This window comes from Garra rufa, chromosome 17, assembly GCF_049309525.1.
Source record: "Garra rufa chromosome 17, GarRuf1.0, whole genome shotgun sequence".
Lineage (NCBI taxonomy): Eukaryota > Metazoa > Chordata > Actinopteri > Cypriniformes > Cyprinidae > Garra > Garra rufa.
This window is the reverse complement of record NC_133377.1, coordinates 43,365,921-43,388,767: the sequence shown is the minus strand read 5'-3', so window position 1 is coordinate 43,388,767 and position 22,847 is coordinate 43,365,921. Positions and strand designations below refer to the sequence as shown.

General features: G+C 33.0%; 2 protein-coding genes across 2 annotated transcripts in view; both read right to left on the bottom strand.

Annotated features, from left to right (window-relative positions):
* LOC141289663 (telomerase reverse transcriptase-like) overlaps positions 1–3,111 on the bottom strand; it is a 46,259-nt gene extending 43,148 nt beyond the window's left edge. The window contains exon 1 of the mRNA XM_073821821.1: positions 2,881–3,111. Within this exon, the coding sequence (XP_073677922.1) occupies positions 2,881–3,111 (231 nt within the window). The remainder of the gene's footprint in view (positions 1–2,880) is intronic.
* Positions 3,112–5,589: 2,478 nt separating this feature from the next.
* LOC141290023 (nucleoporin NUP42-like) lies at positions 5,590–19,955 on the bottom strand. Its single transcript, XM_073822219.1, has 7 exons — positions 19,624–19,955; positions 17,067–17,316; positions 12,423–12,511; positions 12,233–12,309; positions 9,151–9,237; positions 8,952–9,060; positions 5,590–6,489 (listed from the first exon to the last, which is right to left on the bottom strand). The coding sequence occupies exons 1-7, from the start codon at positions 19,751–19,753 to the stop codon at positions 5,996–5,998; spliced, it is 1,236 nt and encodes a 411-aa protein (XP_073678320.1). The 5' UTR covers positions 19,754–19,955; the 3' UTR covers positions 5,590–5,995.
* Between the last annotated feature and the right edge of the window lie 2,892 nt (positions 19,956–22,847).

Sequence of the window (22,847 nt, the reverse complement as noted above, 5' to 3'; positions counted from 1 at the left end):
ATTTAACTTGTTTTTTTTTTAGAAATCCTCAATGATGAAATAGGGCTGGGCGATTTGGCCTAAAATCAAAATCTCGATTAATTGAACATTTTAACCCGATTACAATTAATGAACGATTATTTTATTCATTAATAAAATTATATTTAATTATATTTAAATAATATTTATTTTTTTGCCCTCATAGTTCACTGACAAGTTTTGCACAGTAAATATGCGCACATATTACAAGTGAGAGATTTTTGAATGAAGGGTGCACACACTATCTACTATCTATGATTATTTATTGAACATCAGTGTTGAACAACTGAAATTAAAGCACACATTGCTTAAAATGAAAAGTCACATTTTTCTTAAATTAGTGAAAATAAATAACGTGCACTTTTGGAAACAAAATAAATTATTTATAAAATAATAATAAATATTAAAAGTAGAAAATAAGCAGTATCTCTTCTAAATAAAATTACTCTTGTATATCCTGTAAATACTTCTTACTGTATAAACACTGTTTAAGCTCTCCATCGACATGTCGGCGGAATAACGCAACGTAACGGAGCGGGGTCACGTGACTCCACACGCAGTAGTGTTTTTAAAGGGAAAGTAATTGAAATAATTGACCTGGAAAAATTTGATCGATTATAGGTTCTGAATGTCGATTTCGATTACTTTTCGATTAATCGCCCAGCCCTATGATGAAATATATAGGGAAAAAATAGTATGTTATTCAACTAAAAAAGACAAAATGCAAAAAAATGTAGGTGCATTCCGATATGTACTTGTACTTTATGAAATTAAGCTGAGTAAATAAGCTGATATATTGATATATTGTTTGTTAAAATAGGACAATGTTTGTCTGAGATACAACTATTTGAAAACCTGCAATCTGAGGGTGCAAAAAAATCTAAATATTGAGAAAATCGCCTTAAAAGTTGTCCAAATGAAGTTCTTAGCAATTCATATTACTAATCAAAAATCAAGTTATGTATTTATGGTAGAAAATTTACAAAATATCTTTACTTAATATGCTAATGATTTTTGGCATAAAAGAAAAATCAATAATTTAACCGTTCAATGTATTTTTGGCTATTGCTAGAAATATACCCTGGTTTTGTGCTCCAGGGTCACATATTGCATGATTCTGGATAAATTGAAACACAATTTTCTTTTATAAATTGGAGATCACGATTCTAAAGAAAAAAAAAAAGGAAATCTGAATTACGTAATTTACTAGCAGTTCTGAGAGAATGTTCATTGCTTAAGTCTATATTTGAACAATTTTTTTTAAAAATGAAGGAGTCAGTGTCTCAATAAAGACTTGTTTCACAATTGCAATCTCTTGAATATATAATTCAATGATAAATTATGGCAAGCCGTTTTAGCCTAAAAGATACTAAGTGTTACTCGTAATTGATTTTTTACTAGTAAGAATTGAATTAGAGAGCTCTATAATTTAATACCTACTAGTAACAATTCCGATTAGAGAGCTCTCTAATTTAATTATTACTAGTAAAATTGCAATTACAGAGCTCTATAATTAAATTTTTACTAGTAAAAAAACACATTAAAGATATGTTTAATTGCAGAGCTCTGTAATTGAATTAGAGAGCTCTCTAATCGGAATTCTTACTAGTACAAACTGAATTAGAGAGCTCTTCAATTGGAATTATTGCTGGTAAAAAATTTCCAATTTGCATACTATCCGTCCTAAATAGTATTCGAAAATAGAATTAAGTGTCCCAAATCGTAGTATGTTTAAAAAAGTATTCCAAAGATTCCCGGATGGTGTACTACTTAACTTCAGAATTCGAAGTGCGGATCAACATTGCGCTGTGAACAAGGATTCGATTAGAACTACAAACACGCATGAAAAGTGTTAAAAAACTACAAACATGGATATGCGCGACCAACAGACAGTTAGAGAAAGAGGTTTGAGTGGTAAATAATTAGTGTGTAACCTGATAAAAAGTTTTTTTTAAATGTTATTCGCGTTATATTTCATGTGCAGGAACATTATGAACTTTTATAATGATAGGCTTGGTCATTAACGTTTAAATGCATAACGTAATTCTGCAAACACAAGAGCAGAGTTCTGGGCATGAATTACTCGTGAAAGAACGTGCCTCTTAACGGTAGGAAATTAAAAATATAAATGTAGATAATGTTAACTGTGATGATTGACAGGGCAGTTTAAACAGTGACAGGATTCAGGTAACTAAGCAACGAAGCGTCCGTTAAAGAAGCAGGTATGACGAAGCTTGCCTACTATTCTGCTACAAACTCAAAAGTATGTACTTTTTCTTCACAAAAAGAGTACATACTTTTAGGGTGTAGTATAAGTAGGCGAATTGGGACGCAGCCAATTGCATACAACATCCAATCAGATGAGAGGAACCGAAAAGCAATATGGTGCTCACGACATCACAGAAAACGTAGCATTTAAAGGCTTAAAAACACAAGCTGTTTCTCGATTCTAAGACTTTATTTGCACGAATTTGACAAACAGTCGCAGGCAAATTAAACTTTAGTGACAAGGCAGCACTGACGATCCTGTCTACTGTTTTGTAACCCTGTGACATTATAGTACAGTGATGGTACAGTAAAACCATGGTACTCTGAAGTACGAAAAAGAATATCATGGTATCATGTGCAAAAAGCATAACATTACCATAGTATCATGTCAAATACTATAGCCCTTTTGTCGGTTCTGTATGTTTTATATATTATACGATGAAACATGCAGGTGACGACATATTCAAATGAACGATGGTCAGTTATGGCGGAAAATCTATTTATAAACAATGACAAAGCGATTTCGGTTCGGAGTGCTATATTACTGATGTGGAAACAAACAAACTGTCACAAACAAACAGGTGTGTGAGGTACCTGTGCGGGTACGCGCAGCTGCTGCAGTGGCGTGAACGCGCATATGATCAGTCCTCTGGTGAGCTTTTTAAACCGCGCTCCGTCTTTTTCCTCCACCAGAACCGGTTTCCGTCCATCAGAGAACACCAGTCCGTCTGCGAACTCCTCAAGAGTCTGAACGAGCGGATACAACGAGCGTAAAATGCCGAAGACATACTTGAAACCGCCATCGGTCGCTTCGCGTCGAGACATGCGTCTGTGTTTGGGTTTGTGTTTCCCGCTTCCGGCACTTCGTCTTCGAGCGTTACGCGCGCTGCCTCTCCGCCAATCAGGTATCGGTCAGAAGACCCGGATGAAAACACGCGTTTTATTTTATTTTGTTTTGTTAACAATATATATTTTTTTTTATAGCTGTTGGGACGGATTTCCCAGGGAAGGTTAGGTCAAATTCTACAATAAATGAATTATTTTATGTTAAAAAGCACGTTAACACTTACCTTTAGTCAATTAAAACCTAAATAAAATAAACTATAACTGAAAATAAAAAAATAAAAAATACATTTATGTTTTCCCATTTAGTTTCCAAAGATGCATTTCTAATTTTCATTTAGTTTACCTTGATGTACTAAAATAACTAGAACTGAAACGGAAATGTAAAAAATAAATGAACAAAAACTATACAGACATAAAAAAAACTAAACAATATATTAAAAAAACAAAAACAATGACAATTTCTCACAAGAAAATTACTTAATGTAAAATGAAAACAAAAACTAGGCTATAAAAATAGAAACTAAATCACATTTTTAATTAAAAAAATAACTATCCTAATGATACTAAAATAACACTAGTTTTAGGTGTTTGCTTTGGCATTTTTAGATGAATGTTACAACTTTTTTTGATGTTCAAGGACTTCAAGCAATGTTTATGCAATGATGTCAGTTTAAGAACAAAAAGAGAAATAAAGCACATTACATTTAAAAAATGGACAGTTATTCTGGCAGCAACAGGTGTGATATCAATTTAAAATATACATTATATGCATTAAAAACAAGGGTGTAGGTTTGATTTTGGCTTGTGTGGGGACATAACAGCAGACATTTAATTGTTTGATCAAAATATTGCTATGGACAATTTAGTAGTTGCTAATTTTTCATTTTGTAGGTGACTTTTCTTTGGAGTGTTTGACTACCTAAAAGAAAATATATAAAAATATAACTTAATTTGTTTCCTGCTAGCTAAATTTAACATACATTAAAAAACCTTTATTTAAAGCTGATCTCTATATTCATCCTATGCGTCCTCTAAGGTGTACATTATTACGTTTTTGTGTCAACCTGGCAACACATGTACCACTGTTATTTTCTAAAGGGATTTGTATTTGTGTACACTTCCTTTTTTGATCTGAAATGATGGTTCACGAATCTTTATTCTGATTGGGACTTCAATTTGAGTCAGATCGGGACTGCAATTCGTGAATCGGGCTTTGATTCGTGGATCGCGATCGCAAATCATTTGATTCATATCAGAACTTTGATTCGTCTAATCGGGACTTTGATTCGTGGAAATCTGAATCATTTGATTCAGATCAGGACTTCGATTTGTGAATCGGGACTTTGATTCGTGGATTGCGAATCATTTGATTCAGATCAGGACTTCGATTTGTGAATCGGGACTTTGATTCGTGGATTGCGAATCATTTGATTCAGATCAGGACTTCGATTTGTGAATCGGGACTTTGATTCGTGGATTGCGAATCATTTGATTCAGATCAGGACTTCGATTTGTGAATCGGGACTTTGACTCATGGATTGCGAATCATTTGATTCAGATCAAGACTTCGATTTGCGAACTGCACCGAACTCCAGAACTGAATCAAATGATTCGCAAACTCACATTGAACTGAACTGAATCAAATGATTCGCAAACTCTCATTCAGTTCGGCACGAGTTTGCGAATCATTGATTCACTTTGGGAGTACATTTGATCATTTGGTTCAGTTCGGGAGTTCAATGCGAGTTCGCAAATCATTTGATTCAGTTCGGGAGTTTGATGCGAGTTTGCGAATCATTTAATTTAGTTCATTTGCGAACTCGCGCCGAACTCCAGAACTGAATCAAATGATTCGCCAACTCACATTGAACTGAATCAAATGATTCTCCAACTCGCATTGAACTGAATCAAATAATTTGCGAACTCTCATTCAGTTTGTGAGTTCGTCGCGAGTTTGCGAATCATTTGATTCGGATCGGGAGTTCATTTGATTCAGTTCGGGAGTTCAATGCGAGTTTGCGAATCATTTGATTCAGTTCGGTGCGAGTTCACGAATGAACTGAATCAAATGATTCCCAAAGTCGCAATCTGAATCAAATGATTCGCAAAGTCGCAATCTGAATCAAACAATTCGAAGTTGTGAACTGAATCCGATGATTCGCGAACTCACATTGAACTCCCGAACTGAATCTAATTCATTTTAATGTGATCTGGTTTTTGCTAGTGAATCGCTTGAACTGAATGTTCATAGTCATCCGTTTGAATCAATCGGAGCGGGTTCCAGCGTAAATGAGTCAGACTCACTCCATTGAATCAGTTTGTCTGTTCCTCCGCTTTTCACGTCTTTTTCAGCGCTGTTTACACAACAGTGTCAGTACTATTAGTTTTATGACAAAAAGTATGTTTACAAAGGGAATATCCACATTTCCATTCCAAAAATAACACCCAACACAAATCTACAAACATACTGAGCCGGTTTACTGCTAATTAGTGAAAACACTCCATTAATATGACAAGCTGCAGCTCAAAATAACGTTAGCTGTAGATAAACATTGTGCATTATGGAGTTTGTAGCTTAATTTACTATATTACAATATGAAAATAGGAATGCAGTTTATCAAGGATTGATAGATAATACTAAAAAAATTGTTTCATTTGCAAGAACTAAATTTATGTAGACATTCACAGATTTTACCATCAAATACCACAGTGTACCATGATAATACTTTACCACCCCATTTTGTATTAGTGAAAAAGTAGCAGGAAAGTCTCCTAAAACGCAGAAACACACCGACTTGCTCCATACACACATTTAATAAAATTGCATAAAGTCAAATCCGCTCCCAAACCCCCAAAGTCTGCATTAGAGTATGAGGAGGTCAGCAGGAGGCGGTTTGAGAGGGATCTTCCCCAGTGTGAAGTGTTTGGCTTTGAACTGCGTTATCTCTTCTTCGGCCAGGTCACTGTAGGCCGAGTACAGACCGTCTGTTGAATGACCAACGGCTGGAGCGCTGCTGAACGGACTGCTTGCGCTGCTCTGACCAAAGCCGCCGCCGCCGCCGCTGCTGTTGTCAGCCGGTGCTGAGGATCTAAACCCGGTGCCCAGACCTCCTGAAGATGGCTTGAAGCTGAATGCAGACACAGAGCTAAACGCTGGAGCGCTGGCTTGGTTTTCCGTGGCTGTAGGTGCGAATGAAAAGGAGGCCGCAGATGGAGCAGAAGTGCTGAAACCAGACGAGGACTGATTGAACGCAGAACTGCCAAAATCAGGGGCCTGTTGGGTATTTGACGCTTCAAAGCCAGTTTTGGACGGGGCAAAGCTGAAACCGCTACTGCTCTGAGAGGCCGAACCAAACCCTGAGAAAACAACACAACGTTGCATTTTAAAAGATTAAATTAACAAGCAATACAATAAATAAACATTGTATAAAATTCGACTTAATTTTGGTAACACTTTTTCAATAAGGTTCCATTAAGCTGGGGACACACTACACGACTAGCAGAAACATTCTAAGACTGACCTGAACACACTTAACTTTAACTCTTTGACAGTCGGAAAGGAGCACAAACCTAATGACTTAGTCACTCCACTACACAACACAACACACTAAACCACTAGTTAAGTTTATCCATTTGTGAATCATTTGATTCAGATCGTTTATATATACATACATATACACAGGTGCTGGTCATATAATTAGAATATTACTTAATTTATTACTTCAGACCAATACAAAGAAAGGATTTTTAGAAATCTTGGCCAACTGAAAAGTATGAGAGCATGTACAGCACTCAATACTTAGCTGGGGCTCCTTTTGCCTGAATTACTGCAGCAATGCGGCGTGGCATGAAGTCGATCAGTCTGTGGCACTGCTCAGGTGTTTTGAGAGCCCAGGTTGCTCTGATAGTGGCCTTCAGCTCTTCTCCATTGTTGGGTCTGGCATATCGCATCTTCCTCTTCACAATACCCCATAGATTTTCTATGGGATTAATGTCAGGTGAGTTTGCTGGCCAATTAAGAACAGGGATACCATGGTCCTTAAACCAGGTACTGGTAGCTTTGGTACTGTGTGCAGGTGTCAAGTCCTGTTGGAAAATGATCTGTATCTCCATAAAGTTGTTCAACAGCAGGAAGCATGAAGTGCTCTAAAACCTCCTGGTATACAGCTGCGTTGACCTCGGACCTCAGAAAACACAGTGGACCAACACCAGCAGATGACATGGCACCCCAAACCATCACTGACTGTGGAAACTTTACACTGGACCTCAAGCAACGTGGATTCTGTGCCTCTCCTCTCTTCCTCCAGACTCTGGGACCCTGATTTCCAAAGGAAATGCTAAATTTGCTTTCATCAGAGAACATGATTTTGGACCACTCAACAGTCCTTTTTGTCTTTAGCCCAGGCGAGACGCGTCTGATGCTGTCTGTTGTTCAAGAGTGGTTTGACACAAGGAATGCGACAGCTGAAACCCATGTCTTGCATTCGTCTGTGCTAGTGGTTCTTGAAACACTGACTCCAGCTGCAGTCCACTCTTTGTCAATCTCTCCCTCATTTTTGAATGGGTTTTGTTTCACAATTCTCTCCAGGGTGCGGTTATCCCTATTGCTTGTACACTTTTTTTCTACCACATCTTTTCCTTCCCTTCGCCTCTCTATTAATGTGCTTGGACACAGAGCCCTGTGAACAGCCAGCCTCTTTTGCAATTTTGCATTGTGTCTTGTCCTCCTTGTGTCATCTTTTGGACAACTGTCAAATCAGCAGTCTTCCCCATGATTGTGTAGCCTACAGAACTAGACTGAGAGACCATTTAAAGGCCTTTGCAGGTGTTTTGAGTTAATTAGCTGATTAGAGTGTGGCACCAGGTGTCTTCAATACTGAGCCTTTTCACAATATTCAAATTTTCTCAGATACTTGGGGTTTACATTAGTTGTCAGTTATAATCATCAAAATTAAAAAAAATAAACACTTGGAATATATCAGTCTGTGTGGAATGAATACATTATACATGTTTCACGTCTTGAATGGAATTAGTGAAATAAATCAACTTTTTGAAGATATTCTAATTATATGACCAGCACCTGTATATACAAAAAAATCCCATTGAAACCAGAGCTATTTTAAATGGTTATTTAAAATTGTAATAATATTTACAGTTTTTGCTCAAATAAGAAATGATAGTGAATCAAAGAGACTCATAAAAATGTAAAAAAATCTTTTTTGGTGTTGTACAACTCATCTAAAAACAGAACTATGTTGCATAAATACTAGTTTGCATTTGCTGAGTGTTCATTTTAGACCCTGGTATAATCCATTTGAGTTTTAAGTGTTCCTATGTTTATTTATATTTAATTATAAACGCATTAACTGCGATTTCATGTTAGCTTTGTATTAGTAAATGCTGAGATGAACATAAACTAATGTTAATAAATGCTTTAGAAGTATATTTCAATGTTAATGTTAACAAATAAAACCTTATTGTGAAGAGCTACCACAAATCTGCATATAACGCTCTAGAAAAGATTATTTATATGTGCTTGTCATAAATGTTTTTTAAACACATTTTTATTATTTAAAAGTTCTTCAAAGCATGTCCTGATAAAAATCATTGGCTTGTGACAAACTGAACAGAACAAAAACGTAAACTTAAGTTACGATTACAATATTGACATTTTTGGTGGTTCTTCGCCTTCAATAAACGCCCATGAGTCATTCTAGTCAAATGGGCATATATCAAATAATCTGAAATAAATTTAGCTCCATTTCCCAAGAGCTCTTTAACACTATAAATTCAGATTTCTGACTGTATCTAAAACAAACCTCCTGCTCCAAAGCCAGATGATGATGAAGATGTGTTTCCGAACCCTGATGCTGTCGACCCAAACCCGGGTGCTGATGTTTGTGAACTGGGGTTATTCAGCTCTGAGATCTGAGGACATCGATCACATGATTTAAGATACGTTTGTCAATCTAGTTCAGTGTCAGATGAAGCTTATGAAGATCTTTCACATCATCTTACCACACTGATCTGAGTGGAGCTGCTCATGGTCCGCAGCTCCTGAACTCTGCTCCTCCACTGGTTTGCCAGCTGCTGAACGGAGTTCAGCTGAAAGCAATGCAGTAAAGACAATTATAATGTTGCAGATTTCCATTTAAAAAAAAATGCTGTTCTTTTGAACTTTCTGTTCATCAAAGAAACCTAAAAAAAAAAAAAAAAACTCTACTCAGCTGTTTTCAACATGATAATAAATGTTTTTTGAGCAGCAAATCAGAATATTAGAATGATTTCTGAAGGATCATGTGACACCGAAGACTGGAGTAATGATGCTGAAAATTCAGCTTTGAAATTAGGGAATAAATTACATCTTAAAATATATTCAAATAGAAAACAGTAATTTTAAATAGTAAAAATGTTTTAAAATATTACTGTTTTTGCTGTGCTTCGGATCAAATAAACGCAGGCTGGCAGAAGAGGCTTTTCTTAAACTGCAAGATGTGCACTACCAGTCCAAATTTATGTTTTTAAAGTCTCTTCTGCTCAGCAAGCCTGCATTTATTTGACCCAAAGTGCAGTAAAATAGTAAAATATTTTTACAATTTAAAATAACTGTTGTCTATTTGAATACATTTTAAAATGTAATTTATTTGTGTGATCAAAGCTGAATTTTCAGCATCATTACTGCAGTCTTCAGTGTCACATGATCCTTCAGAAATCATTCTAATGTGCTGATTTGATGCTTAAAAAACATTTTGATGTTGAAAACAGCCGAGTAAAATTAGTCAGGTTTCTTTGATGAATAGACAGTTTCAAACAACAGCATTTATCTGAAATAGAAATCTTTTGTAACATTATAAATGTCTTAATCATTACTTTTGACCAATTTAAAGCATCTTTGCAAAATACAAGTATTTAAAATCTATAATTTTACAAAAGCTTTTTATTTCCGATAAATGCTGATATTTGGATTTTTCTATTCATCAAAAAATCCTAATAAAATGCACTTAACTGTTTTAAATATTGATAAAAAATAATAAAAAATATTGAACAGCAAATCAGCATATTAGAATGATTTCTGAAGGATCATGTGAATCTTGAAATCATAGGAATAAATTACATCTTAACATATATTCAAATAGAAAACAGTTATTTAAAATAGTAAAATATTTTTTAAATATTACTGTTTTTGCTGTACTTTGGATCAAATAAATGCAGGCTTGGTGAGCAGAAGAGACTTTTTTTTTTAGATGTACATCACCAGTCAAATGTTTTTGAACAGTAAGATTTTTATTGTGTTCTTAAAGAAGTTTCTTCTGCTCACCAAGCCTGCATTTATTTGATTCAAAGTACAGTAAAAATTTGAAATATTTTTACGATTTAAAATAACTGTTTTCTATTTGAATATATTTTAAGATGTAATTCATTCCTTTGATTTTAAAGTTGAATTTTCAGCATCATTACTCCAGTCTTCAGTGTCACATGATCCTTCAGAAACCATTTTAATATACTGATTTGCTGCTCAAAAAAACATTATTATAATAATTATTATTATTATTATTATGTTGAAAACAGGCGAGTAATTTTTCAGGCATCTTTGATGAATGAAAAAAGTTCAAAAGGACAGCATTTATCCGAAATACAAATCTTTTGTAATATTATAAATGCTTTATCATCACTTTTGATCAATTTAAAGCATCCTTGCTAAATAATAGTATTAATTTCGATAATTTCTTTTAAAACTAAAAATAATAATTATACCGACTCCAAGCTTTTGAATGGTGTAGTGTAAAATATTACAAAAGCCTTTTATTTCAGATAAATGCTGATCTTTGGATTTTTCTATTCGTCAAGAAATCCTAATAAAAAGTATTGAACTGTTTTAAATACTGATAATAATAATAAAAATAATAATAATAATAAAACAAATTCATGAACAGCAAATCAGTATATTAGAATGATTTCTGAAGGATCATGTGACACTGAAGACTGGAGTAATGATGCTGAAAATGACAGGAATAAATTACATCTTAAAATATATTCCAAAAGAAAACATTTATTTTAAACAGTAAAAACATTTTAAAATATTTCTGTTTTTGCTGTACTTTGGATCAAATAAATGCAGGCTTGGTGAGCAGATTTTTCATTTTTTTTAAAGAAGTCTCCTCTGCTCACTAAGCATGCATTTATTTGATCCAAAGTACAGTAAAATTTTAACATATTTTTGCTACTTAAAAAAACAGTTTTCTGTTTAAATACATTTTAAAATTATAATTTACTCCTGAATTTCAAAGCTGAATTTTCAGCATCATTACTGCAGTCTTCAGTGTCACATGATCCTTCGGAAATCATTCTAATATGCTGATTTGATACTCGAAAAACATTTATCATTATTATTACGTTTAAATCAAGTGAGTAATTTATCAGGTATCTTTGATGAATAAAACAGTTCAAAAGAACAGCATCTTTTGTAACATCATAAATGTCTTTATCACTTTGATCAAGTTAAAGCATCCCTGCTAAATACAAGAAATAATTCCAATAATCTTTCCAAAAAAATAAATAAAAATAATTATACAGACTCCAAGCTTTTGAGTGGTATAGTGTATAAATGTTCAGAAAATGTTTTTTATTTCAAATAAATGCTGATCCTTGGATAATCTTAATAAAATGTATTCAACTCTTTGTAATATTGATAACAATAAAAAAAACTTTTGAACAGCAAATCTGCATATTAGAATGATTTCTGAAGGATCATGTGACACAGAAGACTGCAGTAATGATTAAAATTCAGCTTTGATCACAGAAATAAATTACATTTTAAAATATATTCGAATAGACAACAGTTATTTTAAATTGTAAAAATATTTCGATTTTACGGTACTTTGGGTCAAATAAATGCAGTTTTTGGGTCAAAGAAAATTCAGCTTTGATAGCAGAAATAAATTATTTTTCAACAGATATTCAATAGAAAACTGCCATTTTAAATTCTAATAATATTTTAATGTTTTTACAGTATGTTAGATCAAATAAATCCAGCCTTCATAAAAATTTAAGTTGCTTAATAATGTTGCCTTTGATTGTAGAAGTGAAGTCGTGGTCTTACATAAGCCTGTAAATCACCAGACACTTGGCCGCTGTAATATTCCAGTCTCAGCTCCTCAGGAGACAACTCAACAAAGCCTGCAAAAAACACAGATAACATTCACATTATTCACAATATATTTTCACAATATAAAAATAAAAAGTCCTCCATTTACGCCTAAAAAAAAAAAAAAAAAAAAACCTAAACTCACCAGAGATCTGGCCGTTGAGAGCAGAATAACAGGAAAACGGCCACTGACCAGAGCTCTGCCAGATCTCCATGTCATTCTGGATTGTTTCCCTGAAATTAAAGCATAAATACAACTCAAATACAATACAAACATGGATTGAGATTAACTTTTTCACTCACTCAGCCAATTTGGCTACTAAATCCAAGTTACCGGCCATTCATAACTTCTACTAGCCAAAAAAACGAACATATTGACAAAAAAAAAATAACATCTCAATATTTTCTATTGATAAATATAATTAGACAATATTCTGGACAGCGGGACAGTTCACTACACTGATAGAAATTCATCTTTTCAATAAGTTTTCATTCATTTTTACCTTTATAAAGCCTCTCTTTTAAAGTGTGCAACATCTTTTGAGTTTAATTCTTACATTTAATCAGTCAATTTTAATAATAATACATTTCGGCTGTTACCAAACAAATTAAATCAGTGTCAACAAAATTCTTCTTTGCAGAAGTTGCATCTAAGATGCATTTATACCATAGACTGTAAAAAATATGGACGTAGTATCCGTGACGTCACCCGTAGAATTCTGAAGCGCTATTTTGAAGCCTAAAGTGGGCGGGAGTCGGCCGTCGCCATCTTGGAATCGCGTCACCGCGCGTCACTCCCGGATAATCAAAAATGGGCAAAAAGGCGGGAAGTGGGTGGAGCTTGTTGCTGAAACCACGCCCGCCTAGCGCGACAGTGGTGACAGCAGCGGCAATCCCCCTGTCACTCAAGTGGCCACGCCCTTAATTATACAGAACTTTAAGGCTTAATATAACTTAAACGGATGAGTTATAAAAAAATTCACCCCCCTCACAGTTGACATGAAGGGCAAAACTAGCTATATAGACCAAAACCATTTTTTGAACCAGGCTGTAAACATACTTTTTTCTGCTGTAAAGTTGGGCATTTTAACATGGGGAGTCAATGGGACTGACTCCCTTCTGCAGCCAGTCTCTAGCGGCCAGTCGATGAATTGCAGTTTAAGTCACTTCCGTGTTGGTTTCAATAGAGAGAGCGGGAGGTTGCCCCTTGATTTATACACAGTTTAATGAAGCCAAGAAGGACTTGGATTGCTTTAACCTGCAGTTACAAATGCGGAAATAATGTTTTGATATTTTAAATAAGTTAATAAGTGAGTCATTGCGATTGAAGCAAACTTTTTTTTAATCTTTTTTTTTATTATTATTAATATTTAATGCCACAAGAACAAGAGGTATTACATAATCATATCAAATTAACATTAGCTGCCAGAGAAAAAGAAGAAACAAAATAGCAAAAATATAAATTTTAATGTTTTTAGAGCATTACAACTTTTCAGTGTTTTTTGTTTGTTCCAAGAGATTCACATACAATTTAAAGTCATTAATTAAATGAGAAAAATTTGGTTTACACTGAGTCCACTTTTTCTTATGTATATAGAATTTTCCTAATAAAATAAACAAATGTATAATATGTTGTTCTTTACAATTCAATCTTTCATTTTCTGTATAAAAAAAGCACATCAAATACAAATTTCTATCATACTTTCCAAATTTCTGTTAATATAGAATTCCATTTCTTTCCAAAATAATCTTGAGTAAATACAATGAAAAAAAGATGCAAAACGGTTTCTTTTTCTTGACCACAAAATTCACAGGTGTGTAAAATATTAAGCTTAAATCTTTCCAAAACATGCTTAGCAGGATAAATTCTATGAAGTATTTTGTAAGACACTTCTTTAATTTTGTTATTGATACAAAACTTATTTGACAGATTCCATGCTTTGACCCAAGAGATATTACCAAATTAAGAAGAGCGCGAATCATTTAAACGCTTGATTCATTCAGGAACGAAACACCGTCATGTTGCTCTGAGAGATGAAACAGTGCTGTGGCTGTGTTTGGAATGATTTTTGTTGGCGAAATACAGCAAAAACAGCTAAAATGGGGTCTGAAACGTACATAAGACTTTAATTAAGTTGGCTTGAGAAAGCCATCTTACTGAAATGCTATTTAAACTTACATTTATTACTATTCTTCTGAGACTAAAATGTTTGACTGCTGCTGCTCCTAGAGCTTTAACTCTCCAAACTCCAAACTCAGGCCAGATCTTCAGTCTGATCTGACTCCAGTTGCTGGATCTTTTCTAACTGATCCGACTTACGCTTTTCATAAAAATGCAGACTTACATTGAAATGTTCAAAATCTATCCCTAGCAACTAGAACCATGTTAGTGACATGCTAATCAGGCTAAAAACAGGCTACTCATGCTAACATCATGTTAGCAACATTCTAATAATGCTAGTAACAGGCTAATAATGTTAGAAACATGCTAGAAACAGGTTAACAACATGCTAATCATGCTAGCAAAATGCTAGTTAGGTTAGAAACATCTTAACAACATGCTAATCAGGCTAGAAACATGTTAGCATGTTAATAATGCTAGTAACTAGCTAATCATGCCAGAAACATGCTAGAAACAGGTTAACAACATGCTAATCATGCTAGCAAAATGCTAGTTAGGTTAAAAACATGTTAACAACATGCTAATCATCCTATAAACATGCTAACAACATGCTAATCAGGCTAGAAACATGTTAATCATGCTAGTAACTTGCTAATCATGCTAGAAACATGTTGGCAACTTGTTAATAATGCTAGCTACATGCTATTAACATGCTAAATAAGTTAAAAACATGTTAGCAACATGTTAAAACATGCTAGAAACATGCTAATCTGACTAGAAACATGTTAGCATGTTAATAATGCTAGTAACTAGCTAATCATGCTAGAAACATGCTAGGAACAGGTTAACAACATGCTAATCATGCTAGCAAAATGCTAGTTAGGTTAGAAACATGTTAACAAAATGCTAATCATCCTATAAACATGCTAACAACATGCTAATCAGGCTAGAAACATGTTTATCATGCTAGTAACTTGCTAATCATGCTAGAAATATGTTGGTAACTTGTTAATAATGCTAGCTACATGCTAGTAACATGCTAAATAAGTTAAAAACATGCTAGCAACATGTTAAAACATGCTAGAAACATGTTAACAAGTTAATCATGCTAGAAACATGCTAACAACATAATCTGGCTAGAAACATGCTAGTAACTTGCTAATCATGCTTGAAACATGTTAATGATGTTAACAACATGCTAGCAACACACTATTGACATGTTAACCATGTTACAAACATGCTAGAAACATGCTAATCAGGCTAAAATCATGTTAATCATGCTAGTAACTTGCTAATCATGGTAGAAACATGTTATCAACTTGTTAATAATGCTAGCTACATGCTAGTAACATGTTAAATAAGTTAGAAAAATGTTAGCAACATGTTTAAACATGCTAATCTCACTAGAAACATGCTAGTAACTTGCTAATCAAGCTAGAAACATGTTAATGATGTTAACAACATGCTAGCAACACACTATTGACATGTTAACCATGTTACAAACATGCTAGAAACATGCTAATCAGGCTAAAATCATGTTAATCATGCTAGTAACTTGCTAATCATGCTAGAAGCGTGTTGTCAACTTGTTAATAATGCTAGCTACATGCTAGTAACATGCTAAATAAGTTAAAAACATGTTAGCAACATGTTTAAACATGTTAACAACATGCTAATCTCACTAGAAACATGCTAGTAACTTGCTAATCAAGCTAGAAACATGTTATTGATGTTAACAACATGCTAGCAACACACTATTGACATGTTATTCATGTTACAGACATGCTAACAACATGTTAATCATGCTAGAAACATTCTAGTAACTTGCTAATCATGGTAGCTACATGCTCGTAACATGCTAAATAAGTTAGAAACATGTTAAAACATGCTATCTATCCATTCATCCATCCATCCATCCTTCTGACAGACTTCACTGCCGTCAAAACTACTGTAAACTTCAATCTTTTTTGGACTGAAAACCATTAAACTCCTACAACTTAAAAAAAAAATCTTTAAAACTCTTTCTGTTTTTCTCTGCAAACTGTATCTAGTTGTTTATTTATCACATTTGTAATGATGCTGATTTTTTAAAGAAAAAACTTTGTGTCATATTTACACCTATATGAAATGATATAAATATGTGACCCTGGACCACAAAACCAGTCTTAAGTCGCTGGGGTATATTTGTAGCAATAGCCAAAAATACATTGTATGGGTCAAAATTATTGATTTTTCTTTTATGCCAAAAATCATTAGGAAATTAAGTAAAGATCATGTTCCATGAAGATTTTTTGTAAAATTCCTACTATAAATATATCAAAATGTATTTTTTGATTAGTAATATGCATTGTTAAGAACCTAATTTGGACAACTTTAAAGGTGATTTTCTCAGTATTTTGATTTTTTTGCATCCTCAGATTTCTGATTTTCAAATAGATGTATCTCGGCCAAATATTGTCCTATCCTAACAAACCATATATCAACAGAAAGCTTATTTATTGGGCTTTCATGTGATGTATATATCTCAGTTTTGTAAAATTTAACCTTATGACTGGTTTTGTGGTCCAGGGTCACATATATACATTTTTTGCCCCATGTCTTGAATGATGTGAACGTCTCTTCATATGCTGATTGAGCTGTGAATGCATCAATGTAAATTGCACTCACACATGTTTTGCGTTGTCATCTGCTGAGCTCTGTCCACCTTTATCAGAGTAACTGTGAGAGGAGAGCGTTGAGAATCTGTTCTGGTTGCTGAAGCTGAAGTCTGAGCTATTGATGTCTCGTGACGATCCTCCTCCTCCTCCTCCTCCTCCTCGGCTCCAGTCATTATTCCCACCGCGAGAGAATGAGGACGGCTGGATGTAATCGCCGCTGGTGCGCTGAGACGGGTTTATCCACACGCGGTTCCCATAACCTGAGACAACAACATCAGTCAATCACTGCTGCTGGACTTTCAGCTCAGTTTGAAGATGAAGTCTGTCTGTATTTATTGGGTGTTGAAATACTTTACTTTTCTACCACCAGTAAGTTTGGATACACAAATCTGATCTAATCTATTTATAATTTTATTGTCTATTTGCAAAAATACAACTGGTCATTTAAAGACCAAAGTATTTAAACTATCACTTCGGAAATATTATTATATTAAAGAGTATCTGGCAACACTTTATTTTACGGTTTCTTAACTAGTTGCTTATTAGTATGCATATTAATAGACTATTAGCCATTTATTAGTACTAATTAAGCACATATTAATGCATCATTCTACATGACCTTAACAACTACCTAACTAAATATTAATAAGCAGCAAATTAGGAATTTATTGAGGAGAAATTCATAGTTAATAGTGAATAAGCGTTCCCTATTCTAAAGTGTTACCGAGTATCTATTGTATAATTAATATACTTTAAAAGAATATATTTAAATGCCTTTATAAAGAAGTTTCTTCTGCTCACCAAGCCTGCATTTATTGGACCAATGTGCAGCAAAAACTGTTATACTGTAAAATTTGTATTATTTAAATACTGTTTTCTATTAGAACGTCTTTCAAAATGCAATTAATTTCTGTGATCAAAGCTGCATTTTTAGCAGCATTACTCTAGCCTTCAGTGTCACATGATCCTTCAGAAATCATTCACATAAAACATTTTTCATTATTATCAATATTTCAAACAGTTTAGTACATTTTGTTCATGATTCTTCTTAAATAAAAGGCATTTGTAACATTATACACTATTTTTCAGGAAAGAAATGATAGAAATTAATACTTTTATCTAGCAAGGATGCTGTATTTATAAAAAATGATGATAAAGACATTTATAATGTTATAAAAGATTTCCATTTCAGATAAATGCTGTTCTTCTGAACTTTCCTTTCATCAAAGAAACCCAAAACAAATTCTACTCAGCCGTTTTCAACATGATAATAATAAATGTTTTTGAGCAGCAAATCCGAATATTAGAATGATTTCTGAAGGAGCATGTGACGCTAAAAATTTAGCTTTGAAATCACAGGAATGAATTACATTTTAAAATATATTCAAATATAAAACAGTTATTTTAAATAGTAAAAATATTTCAAAATTTCACTGTACTTTGGATCAAATAAATGCAGGCTTGGTGACCATAAGAGACTTAAAAAAAATCTTTTGACTGTATATTTTCAGACACTTAATTGCATTTTTCTTGCAAACTGAATAAAAAGTATTATAGTTTAATTTGATAAATGCAATTAGCTGAACTCAAAGGTGATTTCTAATGCTCTATGTACATCACATATAATGTTATAATTATTTCTGTCTTTAAAATATGTGTAAAAACATACCAAATACACACAGAAAATATACATCACTGTATTTCTATTGAAACTTAACTTAATCACACATTTATAATGACAAAGTTGTAATTTAGTAAATTTAAAATATACCATATATATTTTTTTATTTTTATAATATATTTTTAAATATTTTAAATTTCACTGTACTTTGCAAAAAATAAACGCGGGCTTTGAGAGCAGAAGAGACTTTTTTAAAAACACTAAAATATAAAACTATATATTTTCAGACACTTAACTGCATTTGGCTTGCAAACTGAATGAAAAAGTACTATAGTTTAATTTGATAAATGCAATTACCTGAACTCAAAAATGATTTCTGCTTACATCATATGTAATTTAGAATGATTTGTCTTTAAAATGTGTAAAAATATACACTGAAAATATACATCAATGTTATTTCTATTGAAACTTAGCTTCACATTAAAATACACCAACTTTAAATCTAATATTAAATAAGCCTCTTACAATATTATAATTAAGTTCATATGCTTTAGTATGTTAGTAAACACACCAAAAAACTTAAAGATAATAAAAGACTATTAAAACAATGATTTAAAGCGTACTTTAAAAAGCCTTCAGCGTACCAAAGAGTCTCTAAAAGTAAGTAGCTTTTTATATTTATATTATATATTATTAAATATATATATTTAGAAGATTTGAAGTGCACTTCAAAGTTTAGGCTAGATTTAATACGATTAATCCCACTTGGTTTTCACAAGTTACTAGCATGATAGTGTCCAAAAACATTGTGTTTTGATGGTTATACCATGGTGATTGTGTTTAAGAGAAACACATATGATTCAGGCTGTATCTGTATTCTGTTTTCTTCATTAAAAACAATATTGTTGAATATATAAGCGTATATATGAGCGTGTGTTAGCTTGACCTCCTCTGCTGGGCTGCTGCTGGTGCTGGTTTCCTCTAAAATCTCCTCCTCTTCCTCCTCTCGGATGTTCATTCCAGCACTTGTCTCCATATCTACAGCGACCTTGAAGAAAGAAGTTACACACCGTCATTTTTCAACTTTAGAAACACAAATCATGTGCTGTCGGCGGCGCGGAGAGTTTGACGCTGCTGCTTCTTGAAACGACGGGCACCGGCGTGACGCAGGACGCACATTCGGACGTAAACAAATTGTTTCAAAATAAAAGTCTTGATGCGACGCTTCTGGAGATCTTAAAGGAACACTCCACTTTTTTGGAAATGGACTCTTTCTTCAACTCCCCCCGAGTTAATAAGTTGAGTTTTACTGTTTTGAAATCCATTCAGCCGTTCTCCTGTTCTGGCGATATCACTTTTAGCATCTGAATCCTATTAGACCAACAGCATCACGTTCAAAAATGACCAATGAGTTTCAATATTTGTCCTGTTTAAAACAGCAAACTTCCTTATATAGTCAAGGAATAGTCATATATAATAGTCAAGGAATGGGAGTGTAGTTCCTAATCTTGTCGGCCACAATATAACTACAGAAGAGTCAAGTTTTAAATATCGAAACTCGTTGGTCATTTTTTGAACGTGATGCTACTGGTCTAATAGGATTCAATTATCTATGCTAAGCTATGCTAAAAGTGATATCGCCAGAACAGGAGAACGGCTGAATGGATTTCAAAACGGTAAAACTCAACTTATTAACTCGGGGGGAGTTGGAGAATGACCCTATTTCTAAAAAAAAAGTGGAGTGTTCCTTTAAAAAAATAATTAGCTTTAAACTGTGTATAAAAATTATAAATCTCACCCATAGGCTTATTTAAGCGTTAAAAGAAAAGGTGAATAAAAATACAGAAATTATGAAGACACAATTTTGGACATATAGTGCTGTCGCTGTTCTGACAGCAGAAATGAACACAGGTTGGTTTAATTTAATAATCATAAATGACCAATTGTGCACAAAAATATCTAATTAACTGAAACTGAAAAGATGCAAGGTATTGCTGTTGATTTTAAAAATTCTTCTGCTTTTATTAAAGAAGTCACACATATATATATATATATATATCACTGGATATTCTTTAAAATGTGAAAGTATTATAAATACTAAAGTAAATTCTTTGTTTAGACACCTAAATCATTTTTTAACACCAGTATTTATTTCTAAACGTCGTTTAGAAAGTGTTTATATTCATAAAATATATTTAATATGTGACCCCGGACTACAAAACCAGTCTTAAGTAGCACAGGTATATTTGTAGCAATAGACAAAAATACATTGTATGGGTCAAAATGACACATCTTTCTTTTATGCCAAAAATCATTATGATATTAAGTGAGAATTATAGATATTTAGTGAATTTTCTACCATAAATATATCAAAACCTAATTTTTGGTTCGTAATATGCATTGCTAAGAACTTGATTATCTCAGTATTTAGATTTTTTGCACCCTCAGATTCCAGATTTTCAAATAGTTTTAAAAATATATCTCAGCTAAATTGTGTCCTATCCTAACAAACCAAACATCAACGGAAAGCTTATTTATGCATCTTTAAGATTATGTTTAAATCTCAATTTAAAAAAAAAAATGTGGTCAATCACATTTATTAAATATATAAAAACACTAAGATAAACATGTCAGTATTAGAGATAGGAGTTTTCTACAGAAACAGCAGGGCAAATGTATTAATTATTATATTTTACGAAATGCATGAATTGCACACATTTTGAAATTAATTTATAAAACCGTTTTAACTTAGACTTGGTTTTGCAGTATTTGCATTTAAGGGGAGACACTGCAGGCAAAAACACAGTTTTTTCATGCACCTGTCACGTAAGATTGTGGGCTTTTTGCTTTTTCATACTGTTTTTTAGGCTAGTGGAAAGAAAGACACGGTTATGCATTTCTTTTTATAGCACTTTATCTATTTGTGGCAACAGATTTCAATTACAATACATATTTTTGAATGCAGTTTTCTCAAAATGAGTTTTTTCTCCTACACTGAGCCATAAATCTCCACTTCAGCGGCACTTACACACACCAAATTTTATAGTTTTATATCCTGAAGGTTTTTACAGAAGCATCTGTCCATATATAATTTCCTTTTTGAATATATACAACATTTTATTCCACCCAAAATTGTGAAAATATATTTTCTGTTTGTTCTAAGTGACAAAAAATTCCTCTGTAAAAACTGTAAAATGTAAAAATAAATAAACAAGAATTTTAAAACTGACTCCAGTGTTCAGATTTTTGTACTAGAAGTAAAATTAGCACATTTTTCACAAAATAATGCCTCTTTTGCATATTTAAACCTTACATTTTAGAAAACTTCATACAAAAAATGTTGACAATTATCAATTTAATCAATCAACTGGGTAAGGCTATAACTATTAGTTGATTTTTACCCTATTCACCTTAAGGGAAGATGCTGCAGGCAAAAACTGTATTTTCATGCAAGTGTCAAGTTTGAGATTTTGGGCTTTTTGCTTTTTCATAGAGTTTTTTTCAGACTAGTGGAAAGAAAACATCCAAAAGATTGTTATGTATCTCTTTTTATAGCACTTTATCTATTTGTGTCAACAGATTTAAATTACAATACATATTTTTGAATGCTGTTTTCTCAAAATGATTTTTTTCTCCTACACTGAGCCACAAATCTCCACTTCAGTGGCACTTACACACACCAAACTTTATAGTTTTATATCCTGAAGGTTTTTACAGAGGCATTTGTTCATATATAATTTCCTTTTTGAATATATGCTACATTTTATTCCGCCCAAAATTGTGAAAATATATTTTCTGTCTGTTTCATGTGACAAAAATTCACTCTGTAAAAACCTTTTGACTGTAAAATGTAAAAATAAATAAATAAAAATAAATAAACATTTAAAAATAATAATGTTTATTTCAATAAATAAAACTGACTCCAGTGTTCAGATTTTTGTACTAGCGTATTTAGCGCATATTTCATAAAACAATGCCTCATTTGCATATTTAAACCTAAAATTTTAGATTTTTTTTTCGCAATTATCAATGTAATCAATCAACAGGGTATTTTTTTACCCTATTCACCTGAAGTGTCTCATAAATTAGGCCGTTTGCAATCTTCCCAACCTTACCGTTTTCCCTTCAATGAAATTATAAGCATTTTGAGATAAAATAATCTATTGAGAG

What these genes read in the sequence shown, in the direction of transcription:
- LOC141290023 (XM_073822219.1), bottom strand. Translation starts at nt 19,753, where the DNA reads ATGACGGTGTGTAACTTCTTTCTTCAAGGTCGCTGTAGATATGGAGAC. An exon ending in GATGACAACGCAAAACATGT is followed by an intron (nt 12,512 to 17,066) that starts GTGAGTGCAATT and finishes CTTTAATTTCAG; the next exon opens with GGAAACAATCCAGAATGACA. An exon ending in GCTCCACTCAGATCAGTGTG is followed by an intron (nt 9,061 to 9,150) that starts GTAAGATGATGT and finishes CGATGTCCTCAG; the next exon opens with ATCTCAGAGCTGAATAACCC.